The 18,241-nt window shown below is 39.1% G+C and overlaps 1 protein-coding gene across 1 annotated transcript in view; it reads right to left on the reverse strand.

Moving 5' to 3' along the window:
• The window catches only part of palmdb (palmdelphin b), a 70,809-nt gene extending 54,799 nt beyond the window's left edge, over positions 1-16,010 (reverse strand). The window contains exons 1-2 of the mRNA XM_070986368.1: positions 15,730-16,010; positions 5,335-5,385 (exon numbers count right to left, since the gene is read on the reverse strand). Coding sequence (XP_070842469.1) covers positions 5,335-5,379 — 45 coding nt within the window. The 5' untranslated portion in view covers positions 5,380-5,385; positions 15,730-16,010. The remainder of the gene's footprint in view (positions 1-5,334; positions 5,386-15,729) is intronic.
• Positions 16,011-18,241: the final 2,231 nt, after the last annotated feature.

The raw sequence follows: 18,241 nt of genomic DNA on the forward strand, positions 1-18,241 counted from the left end.
AGGTGACTGGCAAGACTACACGTATGACCCCGATTGATCAAGAGAGGTGGGTGACGCAACTGTCAGTCAAACTGACACAAATGTTGTGTGTGATGCTGGCGGTCTTCTGTACCGCAAAAAAAAAAAAAGAAAAGAAAGAGAAAACAGCTGTGGATGTGCTATAACATTAAAAGCAAATGCAAGAGGTGGAGTAAACTTCAGCCTATTCGGTCATTATTTATACATCTACTGGGTAGCATCCAGATAAAAAAGACAGCTACAATGAGTTTCACATATAGTTCCATTTCCTTAGTTATTTATTCTGCAATGAGCAGGCTTGGCTGCATTGGCTGCATTAAACAGACTACTAAGTCAGATCTGGAATCAGTAATGATAAACATATTCCTGCAGTTAGGACTTGGGACAATGCTATGACAGCATAGCCAGCTACTCTGCTTCCACTATTTCTCATCAACATTTGTCTTTTTTGACAAGGTCACTCCTTTGAGGAAATGTCAAATAGGCAGGGTACTGTTGGGGTGGCTTTAGCTCTGGAGGTAGAGCGGTTGTCCACTGATCAGGAGATCAGTAGTTCGATCCCTGGACTTGGCAGTCCACACACCAAAGTATCCTTGGACAAGACACTGAACCCCAAAACTGCCCCCGATGCTGTGCCATCGGTGTGTGACCTCATATGTACGTCGTTTTGGATAAAAGCGTCTTCCAAATGACTAATTGTAATTGCACTATTGCCACAGTTTAACAAACTTTTCCTCTCTTTTGTTGTCCCACCTGACAGCAACAACCTCAGCATCCCTCCTCCTCTTCGTCATGGTTACCTGAAATGTAAATGTAATGTAAATGTAGATTGGTAAATGCTCAGGAACATGTCGTGGGAGATGCCACACTAGACATGTCAAGGCAAAAAATATTCTGACATGCAAATCTTTTCGTCAGGGTGTCATTGGGTGTCCACAACAGGTCGTTTGGCATGCCCCACTACATGTCATTCACGATCGACCATGACACTGGTAATTTGTTGGCCACGACAAATCATCTCATGTGAATGGCTGTCCAATAGGCTTCTGTAGACAGCCCATTCTCACTCCCAACGTGTCACATGATGTGAGAAAAGTCCACCGATGGAGCAGGTTGGGGTGGTTGGATGAGTTAAGGTTAGGGTTAGACCAGGACTTTCATCCAGCTCCCACAAGACAGGGTTTGTGTCCAGTGTGACACCAACAGTGAAGGTTGATTTCCTGCTGTAAGTGAAGAAACATAACTGAGACAACTTAATGAACATATCAAACATAACTACTGTGCTTATTTTAAGCCAAACCATGATGTTTATAAAAAATTAGCCAAGCAGTTTTGCTGCCTAAACCTAACAAAGTGCAAGTGTTTCACCACTTGTTCTCAGAAAACTTTTTTTTTTTGGGAAGTCTAACTAGATATTGCTAACATTCCATATATCCTATACATATCCGTCATTCCATATTTATCATTGCTAATTTGACTATGGAGCCCTGCATACTGAAATATAACACTAAAGTGACACCAATGGGTCTTGATCAAGGGTCGGTTTGGGTGTGAGAATGTTGGCTAAGTTGACAGATATATATAGACAGGGCTTGGTATCGTTAAACATATAAATACAATACAGTAAATGGGTCAAAGACGTGGCATATCAATTCTGGTGTCCGAGGCATGTTTGTAATGTTAAAAATATATAAAAAATGTGACAGGGTGTTGCATCAGCCAACAGATTCTGAAGGACCCCCAAGATATCACAACATCAGTAAGTCTTTCTTAAAATGTTGATGATGTACCACCGTGTGTCTTTCTGGATAACGCTTAAAAAACATTTGTAATTTTTTTTACATTTTAAAATGACCTATTTCATGTGAAATATGACATTGATGTGTTGAAGATTAAGCTAATATTTTACACAGTAGACCCAGTTAGTGCCGATATGTCCTCCCTGGATAACAAAGATATTCCGTTACCCAGGACATGTCCTCTGTTATCCAGAATGGACATGTTAATCAATTCAGATTTGTATCAGTATCTGTAGCTTTTTAGGCATTGATTTGATGTTGTATTGTTATACTTTTATTATTATTATTATTAACAGCAATTGATTAATTGAATAAAAGAAGCAGTATTGTGTATTTTTGAGTTTTTGTGGTATTTTTTATCTTTTTCAATGATAGCACACAGGACATGATCATAGATATTGTGAAGTTATTGCCCAAAAATGAGTATAGCTTTTGATGTTTAAGGGTCAGTTTTGTTCTTGCAGATGCCGCTGTCTAATAAAGAAAGGCAAAGACTTTTCAGGGCCAGGAAAAATGCTGACCCACAAGCTAGGGCTGAGTATCTCGAGAAAAAGAGAGCAAGGTATTGTGATTTAGTAATAAAGTGATTATGCAGATCAGTTAAAAAGGATTAAAAAAAAATAGGTTTACACTTGTTTGCAAAAGGCTTAGATATGTAAGTTAAGCAATATTATAGCTTATGCTAGGATATATTTTTTCTGGAGCATTTGGCATCAAGATAATTGATCAAACCATTATGTCATTTGTTTTGTTTCAAGCTACTAAAAGTTACACTGTTGCATGAAAAAGATGAAAAGATTAAAGAATTTTAAAAATAAATCAACTCTTCAAATCTTAAAAAAGTTGTCAGTTTCTTTGCAATAAGTTTGATAAAAATTTTGTTCCTTAAACAGCCTTTCATGAAATACTTGATTACACTGAAATCTTGCAGTGGTCATTCCTGGCTAACACCATGTCATTCTGGGTCACAGTGACAGTCAAATAATTCAACCCAAATTTCATATTATATTACAGTATCATGTTTTTTGAGTTGAGGATACAATAACAACCCTTTTACTTATAATGTAAAAAAAAAAAAAGACATTTTCTATCATTTTTCTCTTTTTGGCATTAACTATAGTGTGACAAACAGGAACGAATGAAGCAATTTCACTAAAAATGTCCAAATGCATTACATAAATTCTGATGAAAATGTTGTTTTCTGAGCAGTAATTATTTGTTAGGCTCTAACTGTTGTTATCTATAAACTTTTAAATGCCAACAATGATAGACCATCCATCCATTTTCTATGCCGCTTATCCCTTTCGGGGTTGCGGGGGTGCTGGAGCCTATCCCAGCTTCAGCGGGCGAGAGACCGGGTACACCCTGAACCGGTCGCCAGCCGATTGCAGGGCAACATGCAAAGACAGACAACCATTCACACTCACACCTAGGGGCAATTTAGAGTCACCAATCAACCTAATGAGCATGTTTTTGGTCTGTGGGAGGAAGCCGGAGTGCCCAGAGAGAACCCACGCATGCACGGGAAGAACATGCAAACTTCACACAGAAGGGCCCCGCCCGGGGATCGAACCGGCGACCTTCTTGCTGTGAGGCACGCGCACTACCTTCTTGCCCCACCGTGCCACCATACAATGATTTTAATTTATTTTCAAATCATTTACGTTACCCAGGAAGGACATTTTTCATGGGAGAAATCACATGATTCACTGAAAAATGTTTATTGCATTCTTACAACAAATACCTGTTGTTGCATGGTATACAGAACACTCTAATAAAGATAGAAAGTAAATTAATGGACATTTTCAGTCAATTTGATTTTTTTTTTTCATTTTTTAAATCCTTACTCATCTTTGACCCAAATACATAAATAAATACTGCACAAGCCCTGATTAAAAGGAAGAGTATTGTTTGTCTAACACCTGTTTTTTGAAAAAGACTTCATGAAGCGTCTTCATCATATATTGCATATTCTGTATGTATTGGTTCCACCACTTAATGAAAGCAACAAAGATGCTTAATAGTGATGTGTTGGTCGCGAAAGAAATGGCTGTTAGAGCCAGTGAACGATCGGAGCTGGTTCTTGCCTGGGAGCCGGAGTGGGAGCTGCTTTGGGGTTTGTTTTGTTTTTTTTCTGGACTTTTTTTTCCGTTCAAGCCACACGTGATTGGTCAACCACATGATGTGTGGTGGCTTCAGTGTGTATGCACTGAGCAGGAGGGGGAGGAGCAGGGGTTACAGACTGTTGTGGAAATTGCTGCTGGTGAAGGATGAAATAGAGACTTCTGCTGGCCGACAAGGTTTTTATTTTCCTTGCAAAGAAAAGGTCAATCATCACCTGAGCGGTAGAATGAAGAAAGACCCTGAGCATGGGGAGAGCCAAACATTTATACCTTAGGAGCACCTCCCCTACCCAAAAGTGTGAATACACATTTTTTGGCTCTGCTGGAGGTATCGGAGCCGTCTCCCTAGGGGGTCACTTGCACCAGAGGCATCCCCCAGGATTTTGTATGTTGGTGTTAAGAGGTCTAGATATCATAATTTAAAGCACAAAAGGAAAGGAAAGTCGGGTATCTCAAGGAGATGAAGCATAAAGGATTGAAATTACAATTACAAGACTCTCTTAAAAGAGCGGGAATTCCCATCACTAATGCTTAAACCCTTAAATACTCCATCACAAGACTGTTTTGGGGCCACCATTTCACCAAATAAAAATAATCGATATATGTTCTGTGGATCATCTGATACACAGATCACACACACATATCTAAAACCTAAAATATTAATTTAAATATTTGTCTATGGAATCTTAGAGATCTCCTCTGGAATTGAAATTGTGTATGGGATTTAAAATTTGACAGTGGAACATAAATTTGATGGATGGAGCAATGGTTGTTTGAGTTTGAAGGTGTGTTTATTATAATGCACAATAATGCCCTATGAGCCCAAAATTCTCTCTTGTGTTCAGCTTCGAAACTCACAGTTGATAAGAGGGTGCTGTTGGGTGACACAGCAAAATCAAGTGAATCGAGTGAACATGACCACCGGTTTGTGTAAATGCTTTTTGAATTTTGTTAACTTCTTTCTATGACATGTAAGAACTGTACAGCCTCCCTCTACTTTGACAGGGGAACTGACCTGCACATCTATTGCCAGAACTCTGAAGGTTTTCCTCTATAGCTCAGTCATCCTGCAACTACACACCTACACCTTTTATTTTCAGACTCTGCTTGGAAATGACTCCTGTTTCAGGACTGCATCACGGCATCTTCTTCAGACCCACAGCACTGATGCAGTCGGTTATATTGCCAGAAACATACATACAATCCAAATGGGACATCTGATCATGTGGCTGCTGATTATAATCTTTCCACCTCCATGAGGAAACAAATTCCTCTGTTGGTTTAAGGAAATGAGAGTAAGGTGGAAGGTCTGTAAACCAAATTTACTTGCAAATGAGTGATGTGGACTGATTAAAACATACAGATTAAAACAGATTAAACCCCCCGATCCTTACCGTGATTGCCTGGAGCCTCTCCTTCAGCAGGTCAGCCTCCTCCATGATGGCCTACAGGACAGACAAAGCACATGGCAGTGAATGAACTACAGGAGGAAGACAAAACCCAAACACTGTCAAATAGAGCACTGCAAACCCATAAATAAGCACTGTGATTCCTTCGTCTCAATGTCGATGGGCTTTTTGAATAGGTTTTTCATTAGATGCCTGAAAAAAGGTCACAGGCTGAAGGGATTTATGTGAATAAATACTCTGCTCTTGAATTCTGAACCTTTTACGAGCCTTCAGAAAGACAGTTTCTGACAAGTGGCTAAAAGAGATGTCAGATGTTGTTGATGACATTAAACATCATCAGGCCAAACATGGAAACTTGACTAACGACCAGTCTTTCTTTTTTTTTTTTTTTTTGACCGGTAAGCATAACTATAATGGAGGTCGAGGGGTCACCTAAAGTTTGCTTTCAAATTCTACACTTTTTGTCACTGCAAAACCCTGCCATAGCAACAGTGTAGTAACATGTTTTGTTACATTAACAAAAATTAGAAATTATTGTCACTTATTCGTTGTTGATAATAATAATTTGAAGTGCTTTTCACATAACGCAAGGATACTTTGAGTAGCATTGTGATATTGTTACGCTGGATTGTAAGCAGAAACTCTTAATTTGATCTGTTACTATAAGGCATGCAGAGGTCTCTTATTTTGAAGGAGCAGAGCGGACAAGTGAAAATCAGGGTGTATGTTGCATACACATTGCATAAATCAAATAATAATGCAATTCAAGCATTATTTTGAGGAATGTGAAACCTGTGTAATCACCACAGTCTGATTATATTAATATAGTTTTCGGGACTATATCCAGAAGTGGTTTAATACACATTTGGTGTATTTGGCAGTGAATTTCTGGGGTAACAGAATGGTGTATGTAGGACTGAGCCAAAATAAACTACAGTGTACAGTGCACATGTCACCCAGAGCAACAGTGTGGCTCACTGATGTGTTTTAATAGTTTTTGGGCAACAAAGAACCTCTATGACACAGGTGATACACACAGACACACAGTACTTGTTAATAGGATAAGTAGGTTTAAATAGGTTAAAAAATTAGAATAGAGTATCCTTCAAGGGTTCAATTGTTCTATCAAGGAAAGGTTTTTTATTATAGTATTTTCAAAAAGTCAATGTGACTCCCTTCCATTTTCATACAATGACACAGTATTTGACTATATACAGTCTCACAAATCTATGTAACTGTAACTTGAAGTATACAAAGGGTCAACTACATACTGGGTGGAAGTTCAACTTTCAAACAGTGTCTGGGCCTGCCAACAGTGAATTACTGCAGTTCATTATAACACTCAATATGGGTTTGCGTATATTGGCCTTGACAGGGAAAGAGACGGAAAGAGAAGTAGCATGTCTGTATCATATGTCAGATGGATGATTGATCCAGGCTTTAGGAATGGCACATGGACTGCAAGGAATGTAGCATGGCTGTGTTGGTGCTCAGTATTATAATGCAAGACAGTAAATCAAAGTAGGACGGCTTGATCACTGAAGGTTAAGATGCACCTGACCCTCGACAGAGAAAGGACAGCAACTTCCCGCAGTGCTGTTTAAACAGAGAGCACAAGGTTCACATTATCATCATCAACAACATGAGGAAGGACTCAGCAAGACACAAAGTCTGCAATAATGGACTGTGGGAGAAAGAGAAGCAGGAAGGCAGAGGAATCTATAAAGAAAGATTGAAGAGGGAAAAAGCTCAGTCATCTGAAGGCAGTGGGCGCAGCATGACCCTCAGGACTTTGGGACAATCAATCACAGGCTAAAATAACAACAGCAACCCTGATACATATTCACACGGGAGATTGGGACTAAACACACCATCATATGTCCTTGAGACTTGAATAAATAATCTAATGATATATGTGTGTATATATACTAACATATATGAAGAGTCAACACATCATTGGGATGTTGTGTCAGTATGGCACAAATGGTTGTGGTTTCTCAAGCTTAAACTTAGTGTGAGCAAATATTAAGTTGTATACCCTGATCTTGGTTCAACAAAGTCCAAACTTGGGAAGCAAAAGCCAAAGACAATAGCCAGGGAGAGTACAGAGAGGCTACATGCTGTGAATATATACTGGTAAAGATATCACTTTAACTGCTGCTCTCGCAATTAGTGCCTGTCCATTCCAGTCTCTTCATCCCTCCATTGATCCAGACTGTAATCTGTTTCAACGATGTCATCCTGTGTAATTCCACTGTCTTAGATCCACCACACATAACTCCACTTAATGTATTGCATCACTTAATTGGAGACTTAATTCCACAGAGACTGTCAACTGATGCATGGGTGATGGCAATCTGTAAATCTGAAATCCATACTGTATGGGGTAAGGAAGTCCTGTTGGTAAGGTATCCTGAAGTGATAAATGAGTAGGGACATGGTTATTTATGTAGTGTCAGTATTCACATTGCTAGTAGCACATGAGCAGGGTAAAAGTCATTCTGTCCATGTTCACTATTGCTGGCTTCCTTGATATGTGGGGATATGTGGGTTCATGTCAAGTACAACTAAAAAGTGACGGAGTTCATACTGTTCCATCAAAGGTGATATGTGTGTCATTTTCAATATATCCTTGTCAAAGTAATTGTAATGCATGAAGCTATGGTGGAAAAATGGCAGATTGTCCACAGCTGAGCTATCCTTGGTCGAAATGTACGCATTGACATTATATTTGCATTTGGATAAAACAAGATGTGGGAAGTCACTTTTCTACCATCAGCTATTGAAATAATGAAGTACAAAATTATGACAAAAGTCAGCTGATGAACTGATTTTGACCGTCTTACATCAGAGCTCATCATACATCAGATTCTAGAGCTTCTCATCTGCACATGAACACATCAAAAGTGAGATGAGTTTACACTTGTATCTGATATGTGCCAGTCTCCTTCCAAGATACAGCCATACAACTGATAATCAGAACACAAACCCTGCATGGAACTATGCAGTAAGCATTCAGGGTAAGGCCTTAAAGTGCACCACAGATTAGTTTCAGTTATAACTGATCATATCCATCTCCTTCTGCACCCACTCTGTGGTGGAAAGCAACATTCACTTAAGTACTGTACTTAAATACAATGTTGAGATGCATTATTTGAGTATTTCTATTTTATGATACTTCATGCCTCGACTCTACTGCATTTTAGAGGCAAATATGCGGCTTTTTATGCTAATTTACCATCTTGAGCAGGGACTTCCAACATTTCAAAATTAAGATTTTACATAAAAACACGACAAGCTCATAAAGAATATTAATTTCAGGAATGAAAGCTATGATGAAATATGTTTGTTAATGACCTTTTCTTCCATGATGAGACAATGGTGAGACAGCACCGACATCATTAAACTAAACACTAACTGAATATATACAAATGCAATATTGTTCCATACCCTAAAATGCAATTTTAAAAATAAAAACTACCAAAAATCTTTATTTTTGATGACAAAAAAAGAGGAGAGGAAATATTACAACTGTAATAAGGACTACAGACGGTAAACGATCAGCAGTCATAACTCGGTGACTGTGTGTGGGTGTGTGAGAGAGAGAGAGTGTGTGTCAGTTATACGCTGGAGTGCGTGAGTCTGTGTGTCTGTGCGCATGTGTGTGTGTCAGCCAGTGTCGTAAAATTCTCCATGTGAAGAGGTCCTGACGTGAAACCTGGGGGAATATATGCTGATGTTTCAGCTCGATTTAAAGTTTATTTAAAGCACCACTAGTTCCATTGTTTTAGAACTGCATTCCAGTCTTTTTACTTTAGATAAATATGACCTTACATACCGTATATTCCTCTGTTACACTGAATTCTATTTATTTCCATTTCATTGTATTTCAGACTTTTCTACAAAGCAAGACAAGGTAAAACAACTACTGTTATGTTGTCCTCATAGGCATCCCATCATAAATAAACAAATGAACACTAAATAAAGAAAATCAGACTGTGGAAATATTTGTTATTATTATCTATGTTTTGATTGACGCTATTGGAGCTAGTGCTGCTGCATTGTCATTACATCCACTTCCCCCAACCAAAATATACATAAGGTTAACTTATTGCAATATTAAATGTATTAATTGAGTTTATGAATTCATTACATGCTGTTAAAGAGAAAATAACTCTTCTATTGTAGACATATGCAGACAGGATCAATGCAAATGTCATTGACAGTCCACACAGTCCATACTGTTGAGGGAATGGATCACATGAACCCCAGTCAAGTCAGTACAAGTATGTTCTAAATACCATATTTTATGTGAGCACGTGCTTATGTTTTTACACGTTCATGCTAACCCAGGCATAGCATTCATGTCACAAAAGGAAGACAGCAAATCGGCTTGTAGTTCTCTCAAGCTACAACTGTGAGGAATTTTGCAATTACTGTAATTAAAAATACACCATTAAATAAAATAATGAAGGTATATTTGGGAACAGCTCCTAAAAGACCAGTACAATTAATGTTCATAATAATAACTGCCACTCTCACACACTTTGCTGAACCAGCCATCTACCTTAAGCTCTGTTTTGTGGCAGCATAAAAATGACTCACTACAATATGTCTGCTTTTGATCCTGAAAAGAGCCATATTTCAAAGGCAGCTAAAGGTCCTTGTCAGGAACACATGAACATGCGTTTGAACAACCAGTGCTGTCAGCCTCTGACATGTTCTTGTACTGGTACTTTACTGATTTGATGCTGCAAGCTCTTTAAGGGCTCATTTTTTTCCAAAGACACAAATAGTCTATAATTAATGTATAGCATTCTATTTGCAATATGCAGATGCTGTGCCTGAAGAAAGCTTCACAGTTTGAAATTAAAATCCAAATGTCTAGGCATTTTCCCACAAATATATGCATGAAACAAGCTCACATAACTGTCACACATGCTCTGTTCATCTGAAACACTGGCTATCAACGAGAAATCTAGAATTTATTTGGTTAAAAATGGATAATCACAACTGTCATTACATAACTGTCAATTATGTAAAATCAACAGTAAACTTGCTCCTATTGATTGAGTGTGATTCCCACGTGTATTTAGTTTCAGTTAGACCACGCTCAAACAGTATGTATAGATGTGGTTTATGTAACAATGTTGAATAAATCAGTTCTGCAGTCTAGAAAGGAAACAGATAGTGGAGAGGGATGGGAACTGCAGGAATGCTGAGATTGCAAAGAAACAACAACAGCTGATAACCCCTAGCTCTTTGTATCACAGAGCAGGACTTAAACCGACTCATCAACCACCTGGAATTCATAACCACATCAAACAAGATTCTTGCTGTTCATTCAAATAAATGAACATGACCTGTGTGTATGTTTAACTGACACAAACAACTGACCATTGCTTTTTCTGGAGATGGTGAGGATGGATGGTGAAGGCAAAAACTGTGCTGCTTTGACACAGGAAACTGCTTTCAGTTTCATTCAGTTTCATTAACCACAATAAAAGAAATGTAGAGACTATGAATATGTATTGTCTGTAGCGACAGTGTGATATCAGTTATGTAACTAAATTCCACTGTCATCCTAAAACTGTTTTTGCAACTGATGTGGTGAGTGATGTAATTTTGCTTGTGTACGTAACTTTCAGGCTGAACAGTGAGATAATTAAAGTACAGCACATGTGTGGGGGAAACAGTTCCAGGATTAAATAAAGGTTGAAATTTGAGTGACAGACGAAAGAAGGAAGGAGAAGAGACTAGTGAAGGTCATGCTGCTGGCTAGCTTGTCCACCTGTTGACTCTATGGAGGCCTGATCCTGCACTGCTGAAAATAGAGATGTTGCCTGGCTCACAGCCTGACACTGTGTGCATGAGAGACTCTGCATGTGTGTTAACAGCATTATGCTGCTCTGAAGGAGAGCTGAAAAGAAAAAAATCCTCAATGCCTGTCAATCATGTTGGATAAAGATGTGGTCACACATGCACACCTTAAATAAATGATGCCAGGTGTGAAGTTGAGTCAAACACAACTGGATTTAGATACAATCTGGATGTGTTTGGTGGCGTGATCGCAGCCAAAGCCAACTGAGTGGCGATTAAGGTGTTGCTGGGAGGCACCATCAGGACTGATGCAATGTCTGCGTTGAGCAGGAGTATCAGTGAAAAATGGGTCAATAATAAATGCCCTGGGCACAGGCTAACAGTGTTCAGCAAGTAACTCTTTGAAAATATGTTACTTTAAAATATTACTGTCTCTCTGAATTCTCTCTGTGTTACAGATTACACTACTTTTGCATTACTTTCACCAAAATAGCCACAGAAGTACAACTAGTATTATGTATTATGCTTATATTACAGCTTGTAATAATAATGCTACTGCTACTGTAGGCTCAGCATAACCTGGTCACTATGGCAACGTTAGCTTACCTTACGATTGGTTTTGACAGGGGTTTTGCGGGCAAGCTTTATCAAAGTTGTTTTCCCTACTTGTGCATCTCACGTTACAGATACAAATAATCTATGCAGCTGTCTCCACTGGCTAGGTGCATGCTCACACATCAGCTGTGTCCCACGAGGGTAACCACGACTTGAAGGGTTACGCTTCGTCTGTTCTATTCAACAATACACGTTTAAATGCAACGATGATGCCCCATAAAAATGGCACTGAATAACAAAAAAAATGATCTACATTATGTCCAGTCTGGACAGAAGAGACTGCCACACATATATGCGCGTGTGCACACACACACACACAAACACACACACACACACACACACACACACACACACACACACACACACACACACACACACACACACACATTGCTGAAGGAGGTATAGCGATGGCCTGCATTTTCCCGTTATGTAATTGGTAATTGGTTCATGTTGGTAATTGCCATTTTTGTGCTAGTTTATAGTTTTAACCATTAATGAGGTGGCTGGTACATTTCTTGAAATGAATAACAGAGTTTATGAATACTTGTCTCTTCCACTGAATATTATCAAAGGGGTTGACATCATCTGTAATGTGTTATGTGATAAATCAATTGTAGTGATGTTACTGGAATCTCCTTAGCATTGTGGTATATTACTTCGTTACTGGAAAATGTAATGCGTTACCTGCCAAAGGCAGAAAAAGCCTAGGGAACCAGCAGCAATATGTGGATGCCATTAAAGCACTGGTAGTTAAAGTAATTACAGTATTCTAGTTAGCCAAAAGTACAGTCACTGGCATGCATAACCTCGCTGAGCATTTTCCAAAGCTTTTCAGCTTGCAGACTTCCCCTTCTCACCAATCCGCTTGTGAAGCTACCTCTCATTACATTAAAAAAGGTAGATAGAGCTGAGATAATGATTTGGGGGAGGGGATTTAACCACATTTAGAAATAAATAAATGTGCTTTGAAATAACAGCAAATGAGGGGAAAAAAACCCAGAATTTATGATAAAATATAGTATTCAGAATGGCTGAATGTAGGTTAAACTACATTAAATTGTGCAGTCCTGTTCTGAATTGCCACATTCAAAAAGCCTGCCATCGTAGTCTCCTCTTGATTGCATCCCACTGCCTCCCCTGATGTCTCTCCAAGATCTCTCTTCATGGTTTTATCGTCTCAACTTGGTGAATGGAACAAATTTTTACTTTAGGACCGTGTCTCCTCAAAAATCTCTACGGAGTTGCACTCATTTTTACAAAAAAGTGATTCAAGTAGTTGTGTGAAGAAGGAAAATGAAAGTGTGAACGTGAAGATCAAACCCAGCTTACTTCCATGACTCATCTAGTATGTCAATCAAGTATGTTTTTAACTGTGCGGTCTTCTTCAGCTGATTGTAGCGTGCCCTTGCTGCAGCAAGCTCAAACAGACTCATTACTTCCCCTGCTGGAGAGTGGTTGGAAATGATCAACAACAAACTTACATGAGCCAAATAATGGTGAGATTTCCGCTTTATTGAAAGTGTTTTCAAACAGTATTGTTGCATGTTGTATAGAGTGTGGATTACAGTACCACGCTGAGTGATATATCACTTAACTGCACTGAATACTGCAAATGACTCACAAACATAAGAATGCCATTTCATCTGTACAAGCCACTCCTTTCCATTTCTGTGCCTGTCATCAAACTCTCTTTGGTTCAGAGATAACAGCTTACCTTCCGATTATTAGCATTATTAATGTTATTATTATATATTTCTTTATGACACTTCCAGCAGAGAAAACAGTAAAAGTATGATCTAAACAGGTGGGCGCGTCCTACTGAAGCCAAAAATTGTTGATAATCCTTTCACAGTCCCTGGTGCTCAGAATCAGATTGAAACACTGTCTGTGACCTCATATTTTCAACCACTAAGAGTCTCCACAAAAAACCTCCATAAAGAGGTCGCTACAGATGTCAACATCGTCTCTTCATTCCTTGAGATTCCTTGTGATGGATTACTCATGGTTAGTTTAAATTCAAGTTCAAATCTCTCTCACCAACCATGAACCAAAGAAAAGAAGGGAAGTGCTGAAGAGTTCTAATAAACAGCTTGCTCTTAAGATGACTGTTGATTACATATCTTAATTCTGTGGAAATAATGGAACACATGGTAGAACCTGAGAGTGGGAATTTGTTGATTTTCTCATTTAAAGGCTTCCTCATTCATAGCACTCTTGTAACATTTTCTTCTGGTTATAGATTTTTGATGAAATCCCTTCAGGGCTTTCTGCTGCTGCTCTGGCCATTTAGCCAAAGTCCTCATGACTTCTAATTCCTGCTCCTCCTTCCTTAATCTGATCTATAATGGATTAACAGCACACAGGCTAACAGCAGCTTCCTTCACCAATCGACAGCATGGTCTGCTAAACACTAGGTAATACAAATCTCTGATCAACATTCAGGTGTTCAACTTCAGATGAGTAAGATATTACCACATCTAACTTGTCTTCTCCCAGCCAAATAACCACAAGTTTTGGAATTCTTTTGGAAATACACACATTCATCTCTTTTCAACAAGATATATCAGCTAATTAAGATATAAAGCTTTTATTGTTATTGTATTGACAACAAGTCAGCAAACTGTTGCCTGTTTACACATTGAGCAGACACAGAGCAACATTATCATTCATTTGGAGATTTGTTTGTTGGTACATGCTGAATGTAAGTTCCATATTGACTCTAGTTTTAGCTCTGGTTTGGTCTTAACGCTAAATCCTGAGAAAACGATCTGACTGTCAGAACAGAGTTAGCCTAGCTTAGCATGAACAATGGAGGCAAGGCCAAACAGCTGGCTTGGCTCTGTCCAAAGCTGCCAGCAAGAAATAGTTCCAGCACCTGACCTCGCCCTCAAGCCAGAAGCTGCCGTTTCTACATTTCATCTTGCGAACAGATTACACAAAAAGCTGCGCTGTGCTCATTAGTGGACTTTAGATATGCTTGTTGATATGAGTATTTTTTTAACTCTGGTCAGAGGCCAGACATGAGATCAATCTTAATATCTCACTTATAGGAAGAGAGCAAATGACCATATTTCTAAAAATGTTGAGCTATTCTTTCAACTACAAAGAAATTCTGGGTTATGATACTAAATCTCCAAATCAAAGATAAATCTGTTTCTGTGCATCAACGTGTTTATGCTGGATGTACTTTATATGAAGATAACAGGAGGGTGCTTTCAGGTGCTGATAAGTGTGAAAGTGAGCTCTGTACTTCATTAACGTCTTCCCTCCCCTGCACTGCTGAAATGTTGATCTGACTGGGATGAGTGGGAAGGAAGGGGCGCAGGTTAACTGGTTTTCTGCAGGCAGCCCAGAACAACATCATGCAAGTGGGAGTAAGTGTGTGTGTGTGTGTGTGTGTGTGTGTGTGTGTGTGTGTGTGTGTGTGTGTGTGTGTGTGTGTGTGTGTGTGTGTGTACATACATTAATTACACCCAAATATATGCATTTTTTTCAGCTTTGAAAATGTTAATTTTTGTGTTTTAAATGTGATTTCTGAAGAGTATGAAAATATGACTAGATATAATGAAGTGACTTCATAGGCTCCTCAACTACTGTTTGAGTGTGTCCATCTGTGAGTAAAAGTAATTGTTAGTTAAAGCTAGACCCCTGTTGAGCGTCTGCAAGCAGCCGACAGCTTAAAGGAATTAAAAGATTATGGAATCAAAAGACCCTCGTTGCTCATTTGAGCTCCTGTAACAACAACTTACCTCTGGGTGACTGACTTATGGTCGAAACTATGTCTAGAGAGTAGTTGACAACACAGTGGTAATCTCTGTACATGGTAATCTCTCTGATCTGGCAAGAGTATCTACGCCTTGAAAGCACTCTCCTTCAAATGGATGCTCTACAGTGATATGACAGAGGCAAATGCAAACAGCAACAGTGATACAGAGGTCTACTTACCGTGTGTGTGCCGTGTGTGTATCCTCAATCAGGTGATAGCAGAGTGTGAGTGGAAGGTAGAGCTCACTCTTGCAGTGTATCCAACATTACTGAGCCCGAGGTTGTGTCAGGAGATTGTGTCGGCTGAGAGAGATTCAGGCTGACTCTCCCTGACGCTCCCTCTCTCTCTCTCTCTCTCTCTCTCTCCCCCTCTCTCTCTCTCACTCTCTCTCTCTCTGTCTCTGTCTTTCACTCTCTCTCACACACTCTCTCTGTCTTTATCTGTTCCCTGTGTGTCTGTCACAGAGCCCAACCATGTGCCTGAAATACCTCTGCCAAACAATTGCTTCACAAATTTGCACACACACATACACACATATACCTCTATACTTGTGAGGACCCACATAATGCATTCCCTAGCCTCTTACCTCAACCTTAACCATCTCAATTAAATGTCAAACCATAACCTAAATCTTGTTTTACCTTAAAACCAAGTTTGACCCCTCAAACAGCCCTTTATCACAACCGCCAAAATATTCTTGCTGATGATTAAAAACTTCACACACATACAGTATACAGGTATATGTATGCTGCATAAATGTTGCAATACACAGCAACAGAAAGCTAGAAAGATTTGATTTGTCATATCTTTCTTAGAGATACTTATTTAGTTATTTACCATCTTAAAGGATTAAAGGTATGACTGGTGTTATTCTATCTTTTTGTGATTGTCCACAAGTCCCATGAAAAGACCAAGGCAGCTGCCAGATTCACGTCATCAGACAACTCAAGATGACTTCGTGGGTTAATAATATTGTGACAACATAACACTATATCCATAAACGATTGAGTTCAGTGACCTTCAATAACATATTTGTCTGGTTGAAACATCTTTTTGTTTGGTTTTCCAGCACTTCTATATTATTGAGTGGCAAGTGGGATGTATCGTAAAAACAGAGAATCCCCATTATATTTCCGACATGAATGTAGGAAGGCTTTTTACAAGCTGGAAACTTGTCATACAGTATTATGTTACAGTAACGCTGATGTAAAAGATTGCTAGGTGCCTGAAATCACTCCCTTGTTAATTCACTCTGTACTTAATAAATTCAACATTTCACTCTATTGTGAGCAGTAAATTGAGATTTCTGACACTTATAAATCTTCATTGTGTTGTGTCATCACAGAGAGTGTCAACTTTTGCATCTATAAAATGTGTTATAAATCATGTGCATGCATAACACAGACAGAACAGGGACCCCTTCCAATAACCGTTGCTCCATAGTCATACTAGTAGTCAAAAACATGATACATTTAAAATTCACTTACCCTCTAATTTCTTCATATGCAGCGTACTATAGCATGTCTCTTCTTTTAACTCTTGTTTGGCAAAAGCTGTGTTTTTAGGATTTTTTAGACTGTAAGTGTGCACTAGTCTGCAACACGGGGGGGGGGGGGGGAATCTCTATCTGAAAATCTCTCTCTCTCTCTCTCTGTGTGTGTGTGTGTGTGTGTGTGTGTGTGTGTGTGTGTGTGTTCAGCTGTCCATGCCTATGATGGACATGCACAGCCATCAGTGGTGACATGCAATTAGTGTACCACTCCTCTCCATCTCTCCATATTTAGCTGAAGTGTGTACCAGCATATTTCTGTATGTTTGCATGACATTCTCTGTGTGACTCAGCTCCAGTTATCCTGGGCCAACAATACAGTTGAAACACTCCTACTTCAACACTGTAAGGCACGCTTGCTGTGAGCATTCAGGTTGTCCGACAGCTATATGTTTTAATGCAGAAGTCATCAGTCATTTTGATTCAACTTCCATGTTAGAAAATGTAAAATGCTTCATTCTTGAGTCCCCTTTGAAATGCTGCTCTACCTAAAAGCTTTAATTGGAGAGGCTGCTGTTGCTGTAGCAACATTACCCGCTCCAAATTTGTACATAGTGGGTAGACAGACCAGAGAGAAGGAACGCCTGCCTCCGATCTGCTTTTCAAGCACTGTGTCTTCATAGTGGCATTATGATGGTAAAAAAAAATTCATGGCCCAACATGTTGTGTTGGCCAATCAAATTTGTGCAAGTTCACATTCCCCGTAGATTACTTAGTGTGAATGAAGTATTTCTACTGCTTACCTCTCTTTTGTCATAAAGAAAACACAAAACAATTTACAGCAGTGATAACTTTTGGTGTTTTGGTGTTCAATATCATGGATCAGTTACTCAAACTGGATGACCTGGATCGTCATTCATCTATCCATCGTCTCACCAGTAACATAAAAACCACCAACACAGCTCATCGTATTGTGTTTTTTCAGTCTAAACATCTGCTTATGTCACATCAGACATGCCCATTATTTAAGTTTTTTGAGATGGTCCTTGTGTCAGATTTGGAGATCATAGAGTCATAAATTTGTGCTGTGATTTGGCCAAGAACATGTTGATTACACGATGGAATGAGTGTTGAGGGGTGATGGGTGAGGTGCCACTGGACTGACTCACTGTTTCAATAATCATGGGATCAGAGTTTCTGAA

Source organism: Chaetodon trifascialis, chromosome 18, assembly GCF_039877785.1.
Source record: "Chaetodon trifascialis isolate fChaTrf1 chromosome 18, fChaTrf1.hap1, whole genome shotgun sequence".
In the NCBI taxonomy this organism is placed as follows: domain Eukaryota; kingdom Metazoa; phylum Chordata; class Actinopteri; order Chaetodontiformes; family Chaetodontidae; genus Chaetodon; species Chaetodon trifascialis.